General features: G+C 41.4%; 1 protein-coding gene across 1 annotated transcript in view; it reads right to left on the bottom strand.

Annotated features, from left to right (window-relative positions):
• SSBP4 (single stranded DNA binding protein 4) overlaps positions 1 to 20,536 on the bottom strand; it is a 682,195-nt gene extending 661,659 nt beyond the window's left edge. The window contains exon 1 of the mRNA XM_082263962.1: positions 20,372 to 20,536. Coding sequence (XP_082120088.1) covers positions 20,372 to 20,427 — 56 coding nt within the window. The 5' untranslated portion in view covers positions 20,428 to 20,536. The remainder of the gene's footprint in view (positions 1 to 20,371) is intronic.
• Between the last annotated feature and the right edge of the window lie 1,267 nt (positions 20,537 to 21,803).

Raw genomic sequence — 21,803 nt, 5'->3', positions numbered from 1 at the left:
CAGCTCCAGGCCCCTACCTTTTATATAGGCCCCGGGTTGGCCATATTCACTGTTACCGCTCTTCTGTCACTTGTAAACACAGAAGTCTGGCTTCTATGCTCGCTTCCCCAGGCAGCACCCTCAGAACCTCCCCACACAGCGTGAAGGCCGGACAAGGAGGGACAGTTGGCGATGCATGGATGTGTTTATGGGCTTCAGAGACAGCATCCCATGTTGAATTAGGCATGCATGGCTGCACCCTTCCTCCTCTGGGTGCATGGCAAGGCACGGCCCTTAAGGCCCTTCAAAATCCTCAGCACCAAGCCCATGATGCTGTTAATCCGGCCCTGGTCCTCCTCCACCGCCGCTTCCACCTACACCGCCCATAGGTGTGCGCAGCCTATTGCATTAAGGTGTGCACCCCAAAGTTGAAATACACATGCATGTGTTTGCCAGCAGGGAGAGTAATGTATCGGGGCCATGTACCTGTAGGCAAGGAGAAATAGAGCAGAGCAGGTCCCAGGGAGATCTTTCCCATCTCCTCACTGGCAATGCTATGTGCCCTAGGTGATTAGGGTGTGCCCAGGCACACCCAGCACACCCTGTGCGCACGCCTATGTCACCGCCACATCCACCACCACCTCAACCTCCCTCCTACTCCATATGGGCCTCGTCCTTCAGAGATGAAGAAGAACATTGTTTTATTTTTCTGTTTTTTTTTGTTGTTTTAAGTTATTTCCCTATCCACATTTGTTTGCAGAGCACTTGCCATGCTCTTAATTACGTTTTGCTGCCATTTGCAGCACTCTAGCCCTTTCCTTTGGTGTTTTAGAGCCATTTTAGTGCCTTAAAGTTCGGGTCCCCATTGACTTCAATGGGGTTCGGTGTCCGGGAAAAGTTCGGTAAAAGTCCGGGACACGGACCCGGACTTTTTTTTAAAGTTCGGCCGAACCCGTCGAACACGGACATCTAGGTGTCCGCTCAACCCTACCCATGAATATATTACTTATGGAGTTCCCTCCGCACAGTTTTTGTAGACAGAGATTTTGAAGACTTTGGAAGAGATTGAGCTCTGCAGTGACTTTTGCAACAATTGTTTTCTTATTCTGGGTCACAATCCTGCAACTATGCTTTTGTCGCTTTGGGTCAGATGACCATGTTGACCACGTTAATGCTTATCAGACAACATTTTCCCAAAAATTGCATATGCATCATTACCTTTACAACTGTACCTCTCGACATCGCAAATAAATTGGCAACTTCAGTCACAGAGGTACCAGCCAAGCGAGCACCAACAATTTGCCCTCTTTGAAACTCAGTAAGCTCGGACATGACTCTGTATAACTAGCAGCACACGCGGTGAATGATGAAAGTGTCGTTTCCTACCTGTTGGCTAGGTGTCTTATCACACAGTGGAAGCAAAAGAATGTTTCCTCACTGTCGCTTTCAAAACGAAACATTTTGTCACTTTCACACCTGCAAATCATGTAGTGTTTCCATATTTTTGTCCAATGCTCTAGAAAATGGTCATTAGTATTTTCCAACTATTGGCTCCCTCTTGACTTCAATGGGGTTCAGATTTAGCACCTGAACTTCAGTGATCTTCTTTGTACCTGCCTCGAAACTGAACCCAGGTATGTCAGGTTCATCCCTTTTCTTAGCTCTGTTCACAAATATCAGAAAGCACCTCCTGCAGCCTTTAGAAAACTGATGATGTTGTCTGTACCGAGAAAAAAAAAACACTTGACTGGGATTTTAGAACTGCTTTTTGAAAAAGGGGCATTACTGGCGAAGTTATGCCATAGGAAGTTCTTCATGCAAACTAGTAAAGTTGCTGAGAATTACACTATAAGTACTTCTGGACCGGAAGGATTTGCCCCCTTAATGACCAGGCCATTTTTTGCGATTCGGCACTGCCTTGATTTAATGGACAATTGCGCGGTCATGCAACGCTGTACCTAAAGAAAATTGATGTCCTTTTTTTCCCACAAATAGTGCTTTCTTTTGGTGGTATTTGATCACCTCTGCGATTTTTATTTTTTGCGCTATAAACAAAAAAAGAGTGACAATTCTGAAAACAAAACAAAACAATATTTTTCACATTCTGCTATATAATGGCACTTTTCCACTGCAAGTACTGGCTTGGCTCTACTCTGCCCTGCTTGGCCCTGCTTGGCCCGGTTTGCTTTTCCACTGCTGGTACCGCATGGTATGGTGTTAGAACGGTTCGGTACGGTTTGGTATGGTTTGCTTTTCCACTAAAGTAGCATTAAAGTTAAGTGGGTGGGATAACAACGATTCTTTGACCAATCAGTGGCTAGTAGTGACTGCATGCAAAGGATTGTGGGATATGGTACTGGTATGGTACCTCTTGGAACCACAATTGAGGTAGTACTGTTTTAGAGAGCCGTACCGTTCGGTTCCATGCAGTGGAAAAGCGCCGCCGTACTGTACCGTACCGAACCGTTCCTACACCATACCATGCGGTACCAGCAGTGGAAATGCACAAAAGCAAGCCGAACCGTTGGTTCCATGCAATGGAAAAGCGCCATAACATCCCCCCCCCCAAAAAAAATGTGAAAATCAAAACTTTTTAAAATTTCAGGCCAATTTGTTTTCTGCTACATATTTTTGGTAAAAAAAATTGCAATAAGCTTATTTTGATTGGTTTGCGCAAAAGTTATCGCGTCTACAAACTACGGGAAAGATTTATGTCATTTTTATTGTTTTTTTCTTTTTTACTATTAATGGCGGCGATCAGCGATTTTTAGCGGGACTGCAACATTGCGGCGGACAGATCGGACCCCTAACTGACATTTTTTACTCTTTTGGGGGGGGTACCAGTGACATTACTAAAGTAATCAGTGCTAAAAATATGGACTGTTACTGTAATAATGACACTGGCAGGGAAGGGGTTAACACTGTGGGTGATGAAGGGGTTAAATGTGAGCCTAGGGGAGTGCTTCTAACTGTAAGGGGGCGGAGCTTGTGAAATGATCACAGAGACCTGTGATCCTATATAGAAGGATCACCGGAGCTCTGTGATCATTCCAGAGAGAAGAACGGGCTCTTTCAGCGGGTAATGATTGCAGGTGTTAGGCGGCAATCGGAGTCCCCGCTGCCGAGTGGGGGGTGGAAGCACGCCGCAGGCGGGCGCACTCACCCCCGAGCTGCAGGCGTGCGACTGACGTATATCTACGTCGGTTCACACAGGAGGGGCTGCCTGCCACTTTATAACTGGGGCGGGCAGTCCTAAACCGGTTAAAGCAACCCTATTACCACATTTTAAAATATTTAAAAAAGGGGCACTGAAAAGAAGTATTTTAATACCTGGTACTGCCCAAACTGCTGTACTGCCATCATGGGAGAGAACACAGACAGCAGGGGACTTGGCATCCAAGACTTCCAGAAGTGGTAAATGTGAAGCTTCTTCTGGAAGATGTATCTCTTGAATGCATTGGAGCACAATAGCACAGTCAAGCTAAGTATAAAAAAACGTATTTTTCATGCATTTTTTTTCAACTTTATTCAACTTATTATATAGTGACAGGGTCTCATTTAGAAAGGAATACTGACAAAAGCATCAGTAGATATCAACAGAACACGTGTTCTGTTAGACTTCCGTGCATAATAATGCCTGTGTGTGAAGCTGGCAGAGCTTGAGTCAGGTCATAGTCTGATGAAAGGAACTCAAACAGAATCCTCATAAAAAATTAACCAAAATATTGTCCACAATGTAGTTTTGCAAAAAGATGGCCATGGGGATTTACTTTATGTGGCTTGGCAGCATGTTTCGGACTCAAGCAGACACAGAAAACTCTGAATGTCTATTCAACCTCTAGTATTTTTTTATACACTTGTTGCACTGTTTAAATGAAGTTTAATGTGCACTCTGGCCCCTGAATCCAATGATAAGCAGTACACAACCAAATGATAGACTTACAAATGGTTCCTGAAAGTTTCTGACTGCCCTACAATAAAGATGATTGCCACTCATGCCATGGTACAGGAGCATTGGTATAGCCTGATGAGTGAAAAACCTTGATCACACACAGCACAACTGTGCCCTCGGCAGCTCTGCGGCCTGGGTACTATTTTTCAGATTACACAAATATGCAAATACAACTATTTGCAAATATGGAAAATTATTTATCATTCTACCAATTAGATATGATATAACTTAAAGTAGAAGTATGGCTAAAGCTTTTTTTTTAGCCCTACTTCTCTTGCGGGTTAGAGGGATGCACTTACTTTTGCTCTCCTGGGACCCAGAGGCAGCTGATAGTCGGCTAATGCCTACGATCTACTGGCATAGCAGAGCCACACCTGCCTCTGGAAGGATCCTTACAATATTGTCAGGCACCACCTGGCTATCTGATTGACAGCTGGCTCTACCTCTTAACATGCAGCTGAGAGCTGCCCCCTCTTCTGCCTGGTGCTACAGTGAGCACTGGAGTGACAGAGTGTTGATTGACAGTCATTGCTCTCTGCTCTGAGCCAACTAAGAACTGAGTGCTTAGCGGTCATATGATCTCTCAGTTCTCAGTTTTAGAGCCAATAAGGGACATCCGTAGCATCACACTGATGTTGCAGCATAGAGGTGATTATGGATGTTATTTTTTTAAAACCCTATTCACTCTAGACAAATTTTAATCTGTTACTTATGACCTAATAATGCAAGAAAACATGCAAGAAAACATGTCCAACCTGCGGCCCGAGGGCCGCATGCGGCCCGGAACCGCAGGCAATGCGGCCCACTGCCCCCTGACAATTATTATTTTTTTGCTGGGGAGGAAGGAAGTTGAGTCGGGGGACTGCCACAGTGGCTTCCAAATAACTGTAGGCAGAGGCTGCCTTGGAGGGGAGGGAAGGGGGAGCGCTGCCGGATTAAAAGCAGATCGGGGATCTCCTGCTAATCCAGGGGCCGCTATCATACGAAGCCCCACTTCCTGGACCGGGGGAGGGGCGGCACAGGAAGGACGTGGCAGCGTTTTATTACTTACAGTATATACCTTACTATAGTATATATTTTATATGCAGCCCGAGAAAATTTCTCTAAACTCAATGTGGCCCAGAGAAGCCTAAAGGTTGGACACCCATGATTTAGTTCAATCTGATTTTATTGAGAAAAAGGGGTTTTACAGAATATGGGTGAAAGCGAAGGAGCAATCAACAAACAGAAAAAAAAATGTTTTCACAGTCATGTCACATAGTGAACTTTAAGTAAGTGCCTACTGCAAACAATTTTAATTAGTGTTGGAAAGAAACATAAACTACCAAGTCCATTGGAGCACAATTAACAAACAGCAGCTTGGTGTAACATGGGTCAACATAAGCAAGAGAGAAGACAAATAAAGGATAACACTGGTAGAGACGCCGCTACAGTTGGCGACACATTAGAAAATGGTGTAAAGTGTGTAAGGCACTAGTAAATACTCAGGTCTTACACTGAGAAGCACTCAAAAACAGCAAGGGAGCGCAAAAAGGATAGACGTATGGTGCCAGTGGTATAGCCAAAAAGATAGAGAGAAGGGAGGTGGGGTAAAGCAGGAGAGCGAAAACAGAGATAAGCCAAGAGGATGAGGAAGACAGAGAAGATCAAGAGGGGCCGCCCACGTCCCACTACCGTTCCCCATCACCCGGCATTACAGGTGATTCGAGCCAGGACTTAAAGGCATCCGAACACCGGAACATGTCCCAAGACATCCATGCAGCAGAGAACCGATCCTCTTTGCCCCCTTCTCATGCCAGCAGGTTTTCCATGTTCCTAAGTCTGATTAGTTCCAAAGCCCACTCAAGTTTAGAGGGTACGTGCTTGGTTCTCCAGTGTCTGGGTATTACCGTCCAATCAGCCGCCAAGAAAAAACGCAGAACGTCTCTCTTGATCGACCGGAAGGAACCGGGCAACAAGGACAACAAGGCCAATTGCGGTGTCGCGGAGACTGTAGTTGCCTGGAGCCTGCAGTAAAGAGCAATAATTCCAATCCACAATTCGTGGATCTGCGGACATTCCCACCAAATATGAAGGAGCGTCCCCCTAGATGACGTGCATCGCCAGCATTGGTCCGACTGAAGTGGATCAATATAGGTAATCGAGGAAGGGCACCTGTACCATCTGCTCAAGAGTTTGAAACCCTTCTCCTGAACTTGTGTAGCAGGAGACAGCGAGTGAGTCAACGCAAAGCATTTGTACCAGTCGTTAGATGAAAGGGCTCGCCCCAGGTCCCTATCCCAGGCAGCAGTATAGGTCAGCAGGTCAGGGCGAAGGGCACGGAGGAGTAAGGAATATAAGAGAGACACCGTGTGCGTGGGGGGAACATCCTGGAGTAGGATAGAGTCAAACTCCGAAGGGTCACCCCTAACAGCAGTCAGTGAGGGCAGGGAGCTTTAATAGGAGAGAGCCTGGCCGCGCTGCAGCCAGCTCACAAGAGCACCATGGGATGTGGTGGAAGTAGGAGTCGTCAACAAGGACGGGTCAGTTCGGAGAATTTGGGAAACGCGCCGATGATCCGTCGCAGTCCAGGGTCCAAATCTAGAACACAAGGCTGCCGGGGGGAACGCTGGGGTGCTATAAAAGGGCGTCATGGGGCTCTGGGGACCTGAGAGACGGCCCGATTTATTCAGGCAATCCCAAATCCGCAAGGTCTGGCGTGTTTAAGTGTTGAAAGAGGAAACGTGGCCACGAAGATGTACCGGAGTCCAGGGAAGTGCCCTGAGATCAAAGGGGGCAAGAAGACGTTCAAGTTGCACCCATAGTTTAGTGGGGGCATTGTGAAACCAATCCACCAAGCGCGTCAAGGTCGCCGCACGGTGGTAGAGAGCGAAGTCCGGGATACCAGTGCCCCCTCTAGACTTCGGAAGGGTGAGAGTCGCATACTTTAGGCGGGGTCGGCTATGAAGCCATACAAATCTCGAAAGCGCTCTATGCAGCTTGTCAAAGAAGGATGCAGGTATGTGAACAGGAAGTGCTTGGAAGAGGTATAAAAAACGAGGCAGAACGTCCATCTTCAGAACATTGATCCTCCCAAACCAAGACAAGCGTTTCGTGGAGTACGTAGACAGGTCAGATAGGGTTTTAGTGAAGAGTGGAACAAAATTGTCAGTGAAGAGGCGTGTCAGGTCAGAAGGCAGATTGACACCCAAGTAGCGAACGGAGGAGGATCCCGTCTTAAAGGGATATGTGTCCGAGATACGCTTAAGAGTCGATTTAGGCATGGAGATATTTAATAGCTCCGATTTAGAATGATTAACTTTAAAGTTGCTCATAAGGCCAAAGTCGCGGAACTCGGCCAAGATCGCAGGGAGGGACTTTTGAGGAGAAGTAATGTAGAGCAGTAAATCATCTGCGAATAACGCTAGTTTAGAATGTATGGGGCCAATGGTCAGTCCGCAAACATTGGGGTTATTACGAAGAGCAACAGCCAGATGTTCCATTACTAGTACATAGAGAAACGGAGATAGGGGGCAACCCTGGCGTGTACCGTTGTGTATACTGAAGGTAGGAGACAAGGAGCCGTTAATCCGGAGCCTAGCGGAAGGTGACTTGTAGAGGGCCATAATTCTAGCTAGCATCAGCGGGCCGAGACCGATTTGTTCCAGGGACACCCATGATTTAAATCATTTCATTCAACCATAAACGTGTTAAATAGGGAATGAACTGAGACTTTATCACATGAAGAAAAAAGTGAGTTTATTTGTATAGTGTTGTGTGGGTTGCACTTTTCTGTACAGTATGTACCCAGTCATTTCTCCTATATCTGATTTGCCATACAACAGTTTCCATTCCCTGTTGCCTAAGCAGGCATACTTTTGCTAGTATAAAAAAATAGATAAGTACAACATATTATTTAGCGCTATTTACTGCCATCATTTATGAATTCATGAATTTAGTCAGTAACTAGAAAAGTTGTTGACATTGCTAAGCACTTTCTGTTTCTAGGTTAAATGATAATGTCACAAACTTTGTTAAATAATATTTTTATAAAAGTTAAGGTAAATTCACTTTTGTACTAATCATAATTGGTTTCAAAGTTTAACCGCCCTGGCGGTCTGATTATGTCAGTCATTTTGAATGTCAAAGAGGTACATTGTTTTGCATTGAAATCTGTTGTTTTATATTGTAGGCCTGTAATTCTTAGCAATAAAACAGTAAAAGTGAATACAAATTATTAATACATGTATTAATAAATTAAATTAATTAATTCATTAATAAATTATTAATAAAAATGTATTATTAAAAATAAAAGGAATAAAACAGTAAAAGTGCAGGTGAATTTCCCGCCCGGTTCCACCCCCCTGTGTCACGGTGCTCGCAGGGAAGGGAACCCTAGAGGTAAGCCGGTGCTCTATCGGAATACCGCTACCTATCAGATTCTGCAACTGGAAGTGACGTTCGGATGGGAAAAAACTTACTGCGCATGCACCATTCGTTCCAACATGGCCACTATGCGTTCCAATAGCTTTCCTAATGTGACAGAACATGAAGAAGCTGCAGACATCTTCTTACACCCACCCAAGTTTTGAATTTTGGATTTATTTTACCAGTAAACTGACCTTATAGGCTGAAAAACAGTATTACATTTCTATTATAATTGTATATATATATATATATATATATATATATATATATATATAGTAAATATAGCGAGAAACTTGCAGGTAGAAGGTGGCGACGTCTATCTTAGTACACCCTGCACTGCGCAACTGATTATATAGCGACTTGGTCGTGGTGAAATAGTCTATTTCAGTATAGAAGGTGAGTTTACTGCTAAAATCAGTCTGAAATTCAAGAGTTGCCTGGGTGTAAGAACTTGTCTGCTGCTGCTTCGTGTTCTGTCACATTAACAAAGTTTTTGGAACGCATAGCAGCCAAGTTGGAACGCATGGTGCATGCGCATGCGCAGTAAGTTTTTCTCATCTGAAAGTCACTACTGATAAAACACCGGTATCAGCCCGAGGACATCGGGGAATCGTAGGGACAAGGTAAGTTTCACTACAGGGTAATCCCGAGTGTGGCTCGGGGTTACCGCTTTTGGTACTGAAAACTAACCCGAGCCACACTTGGGATTACTGCCAGGGAGGTTAAATACTTCAAAACCGGCACTTTTACCCCCTTCCTGCCCTATCCAATTTTCGGTGCTAACATACTTTAAATGCCAAATGCGCAATCATGCAACACTGTACCCATATGTCTATCATTTTTTTTCACACAATTAGAGCTTCACTTTGGTGGTATTTAATCACCACTGGGTTTTTTTATTTTTTGCTAAATAAACAAAAAAAGGTCAAAGCTTTTTTATTTTTTTCTGTTATAAAATTTTGCAAATAAATCATCTTTCTTCATAAATGTAGGCCAAATTGTATTCTGCTACATTTCTTTGCTGAAAATAACCCAAATAAGTGTAAATTATTTGGTCTGTAGAAAGTTATAGCATCCACAAACTATGGAATATATCAGAAAATGTATCAATTCTGATGTACTGATGGTCTTTCTCATTTCTTGAGGCCCGAAAACACCCGAACAGTACTTAAACCCCCCAAATGACTTTTTTGGAAAATAGACAGTGTGAGGTATTTAGTCACTTTTTTAAAAAAAATTGTGATTGGTCACAGCTAATCACATGGTAAAAATAGGCTGTGATTGGCAGACAGTACCATGTGATCACTGTGACCAACCACAGTTAGCAACACGACTGTATATAAAGAATGGCATGAAAGGAAGCATGAAATAAAAGTGATTGGTCACAGCAATCACATGACACTGGCAGCGGGCCAGTATAGTGATCAGTCATCCGCTGCGTCCCGTGGACACAGTGGGTGACAGATCATGCCAGAGCACGGTATGTTCTCTAGAGTACACAAGAGTTAGGTCAGTATACTGCCCAGTATTATAGGGGTTCTAAGGGTTTCTTTTATCCCTAAAGAAAGACAGATCTGCTCTAGGAGAAGGGTTCAGGTCAGTTAGTATGCCTCTAACTGTAGGTAGACATCTAAGGGGCCCAGTAATTCCTTAAAAAGTCAGGTCTGCTGCAGTCTGGTCTTAGAGCTGGGAAGGATTGCAGCCAATGCCAACTGTGTTTTTAAGAGCTAAACTAGGGTTTGAAATGTTTCTGTATAAGTAAAGCACCAAGGTCAATACACATGTAGCTTTTTGAACACTTACTTCGTGTCCCAAGAACTTTTGTCCAAGGTGTTGAACTTTTTGCATTGATTCCTGTCATTGGTCAGAATAATAATTCATTCTGGCTATTAAAATAATTACCGTTTAGGTGCTAAATGCGCCTAGCGCTTAAGTGTGTTCGATGCGTTTGGGCACATTTACGCATTTAGACACGTCAAGCATTTTTTCTGCCAAAGCTCCCCTGCTCCTGGACACACTGTCTGTATGGACATGTGGGGGTTAATCTACTAAAACTAGCGTGTTCAAAATCTGATGCAGTTGTGCATGGTAGCCAATCAGCTTCTAACTGTAGCTTGTTCTTAGAAGTTTTAACTAAAAAAAAACTGAAAGCTGATTGGTTTCTATGCAGAGCTGCACCAGATTTTGCACTCTCCAGTTTTAGTAAATCAACCCCATAGGCCAGGGGTCTTCAAACTATGGCCCCTCAGTTGTTCAGGAACTTTAATTCCCATCATGCCTAGTCTTGGCTGTGAATGTCAGAGTTTTACAATGCCTAATTGGATGTGTAGTTCCACAACAGCTTAAGGGCCGTAGTTTGAGGATCCCTGCCCTAGACTAACATGCAATGGTGTTTTATAAGCAGGAAAAAAAAAACACCAAACAACCCCAGGAGCAGTAGAAAAAACATTCAGTGTGCATGAGGCTCTAAGGCTGCATTCACATGTCAGCGTATGGATCGCGGGCAGAATCGCCGCGATTCCGCCCGCGATCCAGAAATCATTGCAAATCGCGGGACGCCTGTGCATTGCCCGTGATTTGCAATAGCACCCCAAACGCTGAGCGATGTTGCCGCGATTTCCGCCTGCCGAATCGCGGTAACATCGCGCAAAAAAAATCGCGGGACGCATTACGCCCAAAAAAGTACAAGAGCTTCTTTGGAGTGTATTGCGTCCCGCGATTTTTTTTGCGCGATGTTACCGTGATTCGGCAGGCAGTAATCGCAGCAACATCGCTCAGCGTTTGGGGGGCTATTGCAAATCACGGGCAACGCACAGGCGTCCCACGATTTGCAATGATTTCCGGATCGCGGGCGGAATCGCGGCGATTCTGCCCGCGATCCTTACGCTGACATGTGAATGCAGCCTTATGACCAAAGGTACAACTTTTTTAAAACATGATTCTCATGTTGTATATTGTGATGGGTTAGAGATTTAGTCCTGCAGATTACACAGAGGTCCTGGTGACACAAGAACAGGAAGTGCAAGAAAATCTCCCCAATAGGTGGTTTTAATGTATCTTCATCCGAGACCTGACCAGAGACAGAAGTAAGGTAAATACTAGCTATTTTTTCTGGAGTGAACAGTTATCACCAGGATAAAACACCACACAGATTGAACACATATAGAAAAAATCAGATACTACTCATAGTCTGGACATTTGTCAGCAGTCATTTTTTTTGTTTTTAAATAAATATTCTTAATTGTGTTAGGAAAAAAGGATAATTACAAAGAAATCACTTAAAATAATAAATAGAAGCTACCTGCTAAGCACAGCTTGTTTTATATAGATTTTTGTTTTTAGAAACAGTGCCATCCAGTGGTCGCTTTACTCAAAGTATATTTTTATAATACATGGTTTGTCAAATAGTGTTCAGGGATAGGACTATCATGAGTTTTTATTTAATTTTTAATTTTTTATTTTGTACTTAATTTAACTTGTGAGTAATGTGTTAATCTTAAACTGTTATCCAAACTTCTCTTTAAAAACTGCAAAGACTCTCTGAGCATTAGATTATGTAGAAATCCACTAGTTATATAATGTAAATTTTTTTACCAATTCCAAATCAGCGTTCAAATTAATAATACCATTTAATAAAAACAAATCAGAGGGTATACAATTGAGAGTCCTGTCCATTCTAACCATTTAATCTGTATACCTAATTCTGCTCAGTGCTTTACAAAGTAAAGACGCCCGCCAGAGACAGACAAGCAATTACCATTCTTAAGCTTGCTATACACTGATCGATTCGGGGACTAGCAGAACTTTGATCAGTGAGTGGGCTCCTCTGCTCGACGTAAATTGATTGCAGCCACTGATCAGTGTATGTTGTTAGCGGCGGGTGCTGCTGTCAGAACACAATATCCCGATGGTGTTGATTCCTCCATCCACCTTGTTTTTGTGAATGATGGAATCTTTAAGGTTTTTTTTTTTTCATTCAGTTTGCTGAGTGGGCAGTTTTAGAAAGAGATCAGCCATGTAACCCCCCATACTTCTCTAAGTATAGTTTTTATTTAAGTGTAGCACTGCCCCCTAGGGAGCTGCTGAGTGTGGATTCCCCTGAGTTACTCATAGCAACAGTCTGTAAAAGTTATCACTTTAAGACTTGTCTCAGACAATGAACAGTCCAGGGGATTTGGTTGGTTTTTATGTTTTATTTTAGAACTTGGATGGGAGAAGGGATGAATGGGATACACCAACTATGAACTATGCACAATTTCTGAGGACAACTGACTGTAGTGTGCGACAAGGCCGCTGCTTCACCCTGTCACTGAAGTGAAGTAAAATATATGTTCCTGAATGAATTCCTCTTCAGGGTCCTTACCTGGCACCCCCTTTCTCACTTCCCGTGCATGCTAGCCCTTGTCCACTGACTCAACACTGGAGTGGTCCCCTTCCTGGGCAGACCCCTGGCAAGCTTCCCGGTACTCACGGACACTGTTTTTCCCTAGGTTGCTCTGCCTTCAGCTCCACTCGTCAGTATCCTGGACCTGCTGGCTCAGCATCACACACTTGGTCCACTAGGCCAGCCGCCTGTGACCACCTTCCTTGCTGACAGGAGGAGAGACAGCCGTCAACCTCCTCCTGGGACCTGGCTTCCCTCCCAAAGACACCCTGTGACATGTGCCCCCGGCTTTATAACCTATTCAAGAATGCACCACTGTTGTGCCAACCCACTGGGACAGCCACAAAAGCATGTGTGTCACTGGCTGGGTTTCCTCCACTGTCCAACATGCTCTCCCATTGGATACAGTGGGAAACTCCCTCAGCCCAGATGAATCACACATGGACACATGCAACAGGCAGAACTAACAATCAGGCTCCCCTGATAAGCAGATAAAGCTGCTAAGCTTTTACCAACCTAGCACCTACCTAGAAGGGTGCTACATAAGGAATACTTGCCAAACTTGCTGATTTTCCACTGCAGCGGCGTGACGTCAGCATGTAAAGCCCCTCCCAACGTGTTTTGTTCACATGCATATCCCCTGATGTGCTTGCGATAAAGGCTGTGGTTACAGGCTAATGTACGTTAGCTGTCAGGTGAATGCAGAGAGGTGGAGAATTACTACACTTCTGGTGATGCAGTGGAGGTGGAGGTGTTTCTTATACTGGGGGACATTATTATACAGTACCTCAGGAAGATTCCTTGATATGGATGTGGGGACTTTATACATTGTTGGAAATTTATTGAACACCAGCGCTTTAGGATTGCTATGTTTTCACAATAAATTATTTTTGTATACATCAGCACACCTTATTGATTGATGCACTTTAATAATTTATGTCATTTCATAGTTTCAGATTTATTAATTGTATTTGTGTAATAATTTGCATAATAATTTACTTCACTTTGTACTTGAGCATTGCATATCACTTTGATATTTTTTGTGTCCTGAGTCCTGACAAGTTCCTTAACCACATCTAGACCGAAAGGTTTTACCCCCTTAATGACCAGGCCATTTTTTGCGATACAGGACTGCGTTACTTTAACGGAAAATTGCGCAGTCATGCGATGCTGTACCCTAATAAAATTGATGTCCCCCCCCCCACAAAAAGAGCTTTCTTTTGGAGGTATTTGATCACCTCTGTGATTTTTATTTTTTGCACTATAAACCAAAAAACTGCGACAATTCTGAAAAAAAAAAAAAAAAAAAACAATATTTTTCACATTCTTCTATGTAACATTCCCAATAAATAAAATGTAAAAATCAAATGTTTTTATCATTTTAGGCCAATTTGTATTCTGCTACATATTTTTGGTAAAAAAAAAAAAAAAATCCCAATAAGCATATTTTGATTGGTTTGCGCAAAACGCACTGTTATGCACTGTTACTGTAATAATGACACTGGCAGGGAAGGGGCTAACTCAGGGGTGATCAAAGTCTTAAGTGTATGCCTAGGGGGTGTTTTCTAACTCTGAGAGGGATGGGCTTGTGGAATCAACCCAGAGACCTGTGATCCTAAATAGGAGGAGCAGAGGCACTCTGTGTTCATTCCAGAAAGAACAACGGTTTGCTGTGTTCAAAACAACAGAACGTCATTCTCTCTCCACGGGGAGCGATTGTGGGTGCCAAGTGGCAATCACGACCTTCGACCACGTGGATCGACTTCCCTGCTGCCTAATAGGGGCAGCCGAGCCAGCCTGCCACAGTATATCTGCGGTGGCCGGTCGGCAAGTGGTTAAAATTGTTCTAAACTGCATTAAATCTGCAGGACAAAACAGAAAATAAATGCTCTTGTGGAAAAACTCAGCTGTCATTTCTGGGTAACATGAAATCACAAGAGGGGAATATATGGTCTACCATTGGCCCATAGATGTCACTATTTACCAGTGTTACATGTAGAATACTTTCTATCTCTGTACAAGTTACTTCCTGTTCCTGTTATGACATACTCAAAAGCCTGCAAGTTTATTATGGATGCCTGGTTTTGTTAATAAAGTACTCTATACCTACCTACCTGTCTTCTAGACTGTTAATAAGAGTATTTTTATGCAGTGTCCTCATCTGATCAGCATCACTATAATCTTATTTCACAAGATCTTTGCTATTACATTTGTTAACCAGGAAAGACCCCACTGTGCCCCAATCTGATGTTACTAGGGCATGATGTTTGCTGAATTTTAAGTTAAGCTCTGCTAACTGCCATCCCCCTGTTCAATAATCGTGATCATGGATGCAGTCTATTTGGAAGGAAAAATAGCAGTTAGTAAGACTTTTAGTCAGGGAAAGTCATGCCCTAGTATCAAAGTATTCAAGTGAGTCTAATGCTGGCCATACACTATACAAAAAATCATCCGAAATTCGGTCATTTTGGACAGTTCTTTCGTTTTTTGCCCAGTTAATGGGCACGAATCCGTAATCGGTTGTGATGTTTTTGAGCCGAAAAAGTGAAGGAAAAGTTTGGAAATTTTCTGCCGAACGAACGATAAATTGAAAGGTTAATGTGTTTCTCGTCCAAACTGTTTGCACTAGGTATATGTGAAAAAACTAACAAAAAACTGATAAATTTATGTCCATTGAATGATCTATCGGTCATTACATGATGACACTATCGTTTGCTCTCACAGCCGAGTGTTAGTTTTTCGAAAATGAGTTTGAACGATTTTCCGTATAGTGTATGGCCAGCATTAGTCATTGTGGGTCATAGAAGAAAGGTAATTTTGTTGTCTACTCTTAGGCAGGACTTTTAATTGGTAAAATGGAATAGAGGTTCACTTTAACTGAACATTTGCATTTCGTTCGGAGTACCTGAATTACCATAGGATGGAAAGGTTTTAGTAAATGCAGTGAGAGCAATAAACTAAATATTAACTGCCCCAATCAGTAAAAAAAAAAAAAAACATGTTTCTACACTTGTTAGATAATGTACGCAGAAAGTATCTATAATTATGCATCATCATGGTTTGAATGGAACAGACATTTAGTCAAAGATTTAAAGTGTAACCCCAACTTTGTTGAGAAAAACCATATACATTGGAAAGCATTTTAACAAGCATTTCTACAGATTTCTGTCTTTCTCTGTTTTGAAGAAATTGCTGTTTGTTTTACTATACTTTTCTTCCAAACTGATTTCTATGGGGCAGCCTTCATCTGAGAAAAGTCAGCGTTTTATTGAGAAAAGCTACAGTGTTTGCATTCCTTTAGAAGTGGAAATGCCTTAGGGCCCCTTCACACTTATGCAATGCATTACTGCAATGCATGGTGATGTGCATTACATGTGTTAGTGTGTTGGGGTGTTACATTTTTAATGGCACCCCACAGTACTAAGGCTGCATTGCAGTACCCAGTAACATACTACTGTGTGTTTTGTTGAGCTGCTTTGTAAAAAAAGAATACATCCCCGTTTTGGAACGCAGATGGGCGGCCGTATATGCGTCGGCAGCGTGATGATGTGTGACGCCACCCTGCTAGATGGGCAGGCTTCTGCTACACGCTAACTCACCGGGGGACCCCACAGGGACGCTACTCGTCATTGAATAGATGAGTGCGTCCATGCACCATCAGCCAACTAATCCTAATTGCCAACCAGACTATCAATTGACTCCCTAACCTGGTAAGGTATATACCCATCACTGAATGCGGTCAGGTAATGCTGCATGGAGCTGATGGTCTCACAAACTAATGGTAATTTCAAATGCCAGGTACTACCTTGGGATAAATACTATACCTCTTTCTTACTCTATTTTTAACTTTGTGGGGGCTTCATTATTTTGTTGGCGTTCATCCCCCATCAGCTACAAACTTTGCTTTTGCAGTAGCAATATTTAGCAATTATTTTCTTCATACTAAGTATTTCTGAAATATCTATTTTTCACATTAGAGCTTTTATGATCCGCCTCGTTATAGACATTCCTAAATGATTGGTGCTTGTTTGGGCAGTTGCCCTTTCGGGGTCCTTGTGTTTGTAGCTCTGTCTCCATCTGACTGCCTTGTGGGTTCACAATCCAGGGGGTCCATTGTTGCACAGGTACACCCAGCAGAAGCCATTATATTCCATCCAGCTATAATGTGCAGTATACAGTATTTATTGAATTTTGCAACTACAAGTTGCAGCTTATGTACGGATAGTGATAGTACTCAATATATATTTTTGTCAGTTTTTGTTAAAATGTGATATATATGATCATATTTACTAATATAATATACTTACATTCTAGAAAAAATAGTACCCATTTGACAAACCTCTGAAGAAGGACTACAATAGCCTGAAACATGTCAGGTATCCATGCAAGAGTTCATGCCAGCTAGCCGGAGGGTAACTTACGGGTCGTCAAGGGTTCTCAGATGTTCCATTTTCTAATTTATGTACACCAGTTATATTTCTGTACTATCTGTCTATGTGCTTTTAAAACTTGAATGTATTAAAAAAAAGAAGAAAAAAAAAAGGTTTATACATTGGTCTAACTGAAAAGTCCATAAGGGGTTTTACTGTGCGTTTTTGCACTCAGGTCTTTTTCTTTTGAAGAATAGGTGCATTGGTTAATGCAATACGTAATATATGCGTGACATAACAAACTTATGAACTTTAGAACTGGTCAGCCCATAGGTGACCTAGTCCTATGTTTACATGCTACAGCTCTGTATTTCATCACCTGCATTTGTCCCTAGCCTAGGACTGGTATATAAGGAGGTGTACTCTCTAATGTGCTGCTCATTATTCACTGTTAGCCACCATGACTAATACCCTGCTTCTCAGTATCCTGACCAGAGATGGGGGAAGTGACATTATATAAAGACATAGCATTCACTGCAAGCCACCATGACAAAAAGCCTGCTTCTCTGTATCCCAACTGGAGATTGCATAAGTGACATAATAGGGCTCCTTAGCATGTAAACACAGGACTCGGATACACAGCAGCTGTCACATTTTTAAATGCCCTTTTCAAATAGACCACTGCATTCTTACAAAAGTGAGTCTTAAATAACCAGTTTAATAAAAATGAACTATAATATGAAGCCTTTTCATGTGAACAAGCTCTGAATGGAAAGACAACTATACAGCAATGGATAACTGCAAAGTTCCCTCACAGTATAGTAACGGAGAGACAGAGCAGTTAAACTTTCTTAGTTTAAGTTACCCCTTATTGTTGTTAGTTACAATTATTGGATAACCAACTATATGCTACCAAATCACTAACCTGATCATTGATTATGATAACTAGGTAGCATGGAGGTGTGGAAAGAAGTGATAAAAACTCCAGGACATAGCCTGCAAATTTTCAGGAATGTTAAAATAAATTCTGTTTTTGTGTAAAAATCATTCCCCTTTTCCATAGAAGGGGGAACTATCTTTTTTTGCTCATAAACATAAAAGAAATCACCACTGAATCAATGATAGAGAAAAGATGATGCAAGTGTGCAGTGAGAACTATGAACTCTGGGGGAGCACCGATCTATTCTTTGAATGAACCATGGTTCTACTTCTGTACGGTCAGTTTATGTCTCAGCATGGCACATACAATTATAATTATTTTACTGCATACATAATTACCTTATTGATCAATATACCTTAAAACAATATCTGTTTTGTATTAGAATCCTAAAGACGCTTGTAATTACAAGCAGTAGTTGGAGGAGTTCTGTAAATACAATCTATACATTAAACTGAGAGTTGATAAAAACTGCAGAAACCTATCCAAATAACCGGCAAACCAACAACAGGGTAAAAAGAATAGGTGTATTCATATAAATATGATCCACTTGACTATAGACGACAAGATAATATACGTGTGTATAATAATGACTAATACACTACCATGCAATTACATTTTTTTTTAGTTTTACAGTATGGACAAATCAACAAAGTTCAACATTTTTCGTAGACAGAAAAAAAAAGAGAGAAGCATTGGGACAAACTTTTTACTTTATATAAATCTTGATTCATCACCCACTGTTTTATAATGACCAAGCTGTAGGTGGGTAAAGCATAGTGCAAGGCAGAGGTCACAAAGTTATCAGTCTAGGTGCAGACTTACAACTAATAAAAACTTTAAAACTTAAAATTGCATTAAAAAAGGGACATGATGCTTGTCACAATGAAATAATAATTTAATTTAATTCTCTCTTGAAATAACCCCAGGGCTGCAAGAGTGTAGTAAATCCAAGTATACAGCCAAGCTTACACAAGGAGATTAAGTAAACATATTAAGCATGCACTGATGGATCAATGTCTTTTGAAGAGTTCTGGGTTCTATACATGGACATAAAGAAGCTAAAGGACTGAAAAGTACAATGGTGAAGCAGGTCATTGTTACAGCTGGCTCTGAGAGCATCCCTCACTGTGCTATAAGTGCTAGAAAGTAGTTTGGGGGTGGGAGAAGCATCCTGTTGCAAAGTGGAAGACATCAACTTTAACAGACAAGAAGAGTTGGGCAGTTTAAAGCAGTTTATTTTAGAAACATTAAGACAGCCTACCCTAAATCAGAGCTCCAATAGGTAGGTAAACTTGACAAAATATCATCCAATGAAAAGAAACAAAAATCAGGAGGGAAATTTGAAATAATGAAATCAGCAATTCGACTTCATTATCATTCAAATAGATGCATTCCCTCTAACAAAGAAATGGACACGTTTTTTTGCATACAAGCAATAGATTTTATAAAATGAACAATATAAAAACAATATAAAAACTAAAAGGTAGACCTCTACCAGATTGCTTAATTAATATTTACGGTGTATTAAAAACTTTTTCTGCATTACTCCCATGCCACGAGAGATGTTATGCAACAATGGGATTAGCTTAGCTGCTAACCATAATAGTAATAATAATAACTTTAATAATGAATACCTTGGCAAATCAGATGAGATAGAGATATGTACAAAACAAAGTAAAGTAACAGAAAGTAACTCAACGTTGGATCATTAGAAAACTGCAAAACATGTATTATCTAGCACAGCTGAAGCAGCTATTTTGCTTAGAACTAAATCTGCTGGAACATGGGAATGTTGTAGGTGAAGAAAGTTGCCTGCACTGAAGTGTACAACAAAGCACTGCACTCTCAGGCAACACCTCTGATAGAGAGTTCCCATCACATGCACAATGATAACGGAGCCCAGATTCAACTCATGCACTGAAAAAAGATTACTTGGAACACTGATGTTCCATCAACAAAGCACCAGTCCTCCTCCTGTACTGGGGATCCCATGATGATAACAATAATGCAAGGTACACATCTCCCAGGGTGATAAACACATACACATGCTACTTTGTTTCCTCTGTACGGGGACATGTGGGACAGTAGCAGTAAGTTGTAACCTTCTCCCAGCATGGAATAAAAAAAAAAAAAAAATAAAAAGTTACAGCACTGACATCTAAATCCCTGTATCCAGGATAGAGAGAGCATTACCAGAGCATGTGGAGCATCTAGAGCCCCCCTCACCTCCATCCCCCTGCACTTTATTTGTTAGCTCCCATTCATCTTTCTTGCAAGGAGCATGGAAATAAAGCAGCGAGGTATATATGCAGTGAACATTACAATGGATTTGCACTTACTTTTCCCTTGCCTGGCTATCAGAGGGGACAGTGGATCCTTTCCCTTTGGCATACATGCTTGTTTCAGACTTTTCCTACTCAACACCTGTCAAAGGAAGCAGCCAGCAATGCTCTCTCTATCTCCATAGCTACCCCTTCAGTTTTTTACATCCCTGAAGCATTGGCCACAAATCACGCACATTTTCTAATGGGGGATCTTGAAACAGCCAGAGCTTTTTTTTTTTTTTTTTTTTTTTTTTTTTGTTCAGCTGTTCCAGGAATGGTTCATCCCTCCCACCCTGATGACATTGTGTGTGTGTGTGTGTGTGTGTGTGTGTGTGTGTGCGCGCGCGCGTGTGTGTATTTTTCTTTCTTTCTTTTTTTTTTTTACTCTTAAAAGAGCAATGCCAATGCAGCATGCATAAGGCAAGAAGATCGACTCTACTCTATATTTTATTTAAGCAAATGAGTAAACATTTTATTTCTAAAACAGCAACAATTCATGCATAATGCATATTAATAGAAATAATTCATAAATTAGTATCCATAATAATAATTTATTTTTTTACATTTTTTAAATGATATTAAATGTTTTCTTTGATGCGTTTTGGGTTTGTGTTTTTTTAAGAATTATGCTCAATGTATAATACAAATTATTTAAGACATCATTAAAAAAAATAAACAAATAAAACATATTAAGTTGTTATTAGATTGAAAGCAGTAGGACTAGTTTTAAAATGATGCTATTGTTAAAAAAAAGATTATAACATAGCTAGTCAGGTTGAAAAAAGACACAAGTCCATCTGGCTCAACCAATAAACAATATAACAGAACATACAGATTAACATATTAGTTAAATATGTAATACTTTAAATGTTATTATTTTATTTTTTTTAATGTAGTACATATTGGCTATATAAAAATGTTTTTTTTTTTTAAGAGAGAAGGCTAAAAAAAATAAATAAATAAATAAATAAAGCTGCTGTTAAGTGCCGGTTCACACAGGCACGACCCGACTTGCCGGGGCGACCTGCGTAATGTCGCCTGAAAAGTCGCCCCAGTGTGAACCAGCTCTTATAGCAACAATTCAGATTCTTTAGTTTTTCTGGTAAATGAAAGGTGGCACCTCTAACATAGCTGCACAGGTCACATAACCAGCCTGGTCATACATAATTACATAGTTAGTGAGGTTGAAAAAATACACCAGCCCATCCAGTTCAACCTATTTGTCCTGAGTCTTCTATATTCCTGAAAGTCCTTGGGGGGTCCACATTGCTGCTTGAGTGACCAAAAGGTGCAGGCACAGATCCAAAAGGAATACTGTTGAGGGGCACAGACAGCAAACTCACATTTGTGAAAGGATGTAAAAAAAAAAAAAGATATATATAAAAAAAAAAAAAAAAACCCTGTGAAAGAGTGTGAGGGAACATTTGGAGGGGGGTTAAGCATGCTC

This window comes from Pelophylax lessonae (assembly GCF_965119305.1).
Source record: "Pelophylax lessonae genome assembly, chromosome: 1".
NCBI lineage: Eukaryota > Metazoa > Chordata > Amphibia > Anura > Ranidae > Pelophylax > Pelophylax lessonae.
Note: the sequence above shows the minus strand (reverse complement) of the source record. Positions and strands in the feature narration are given on the sequence as shown.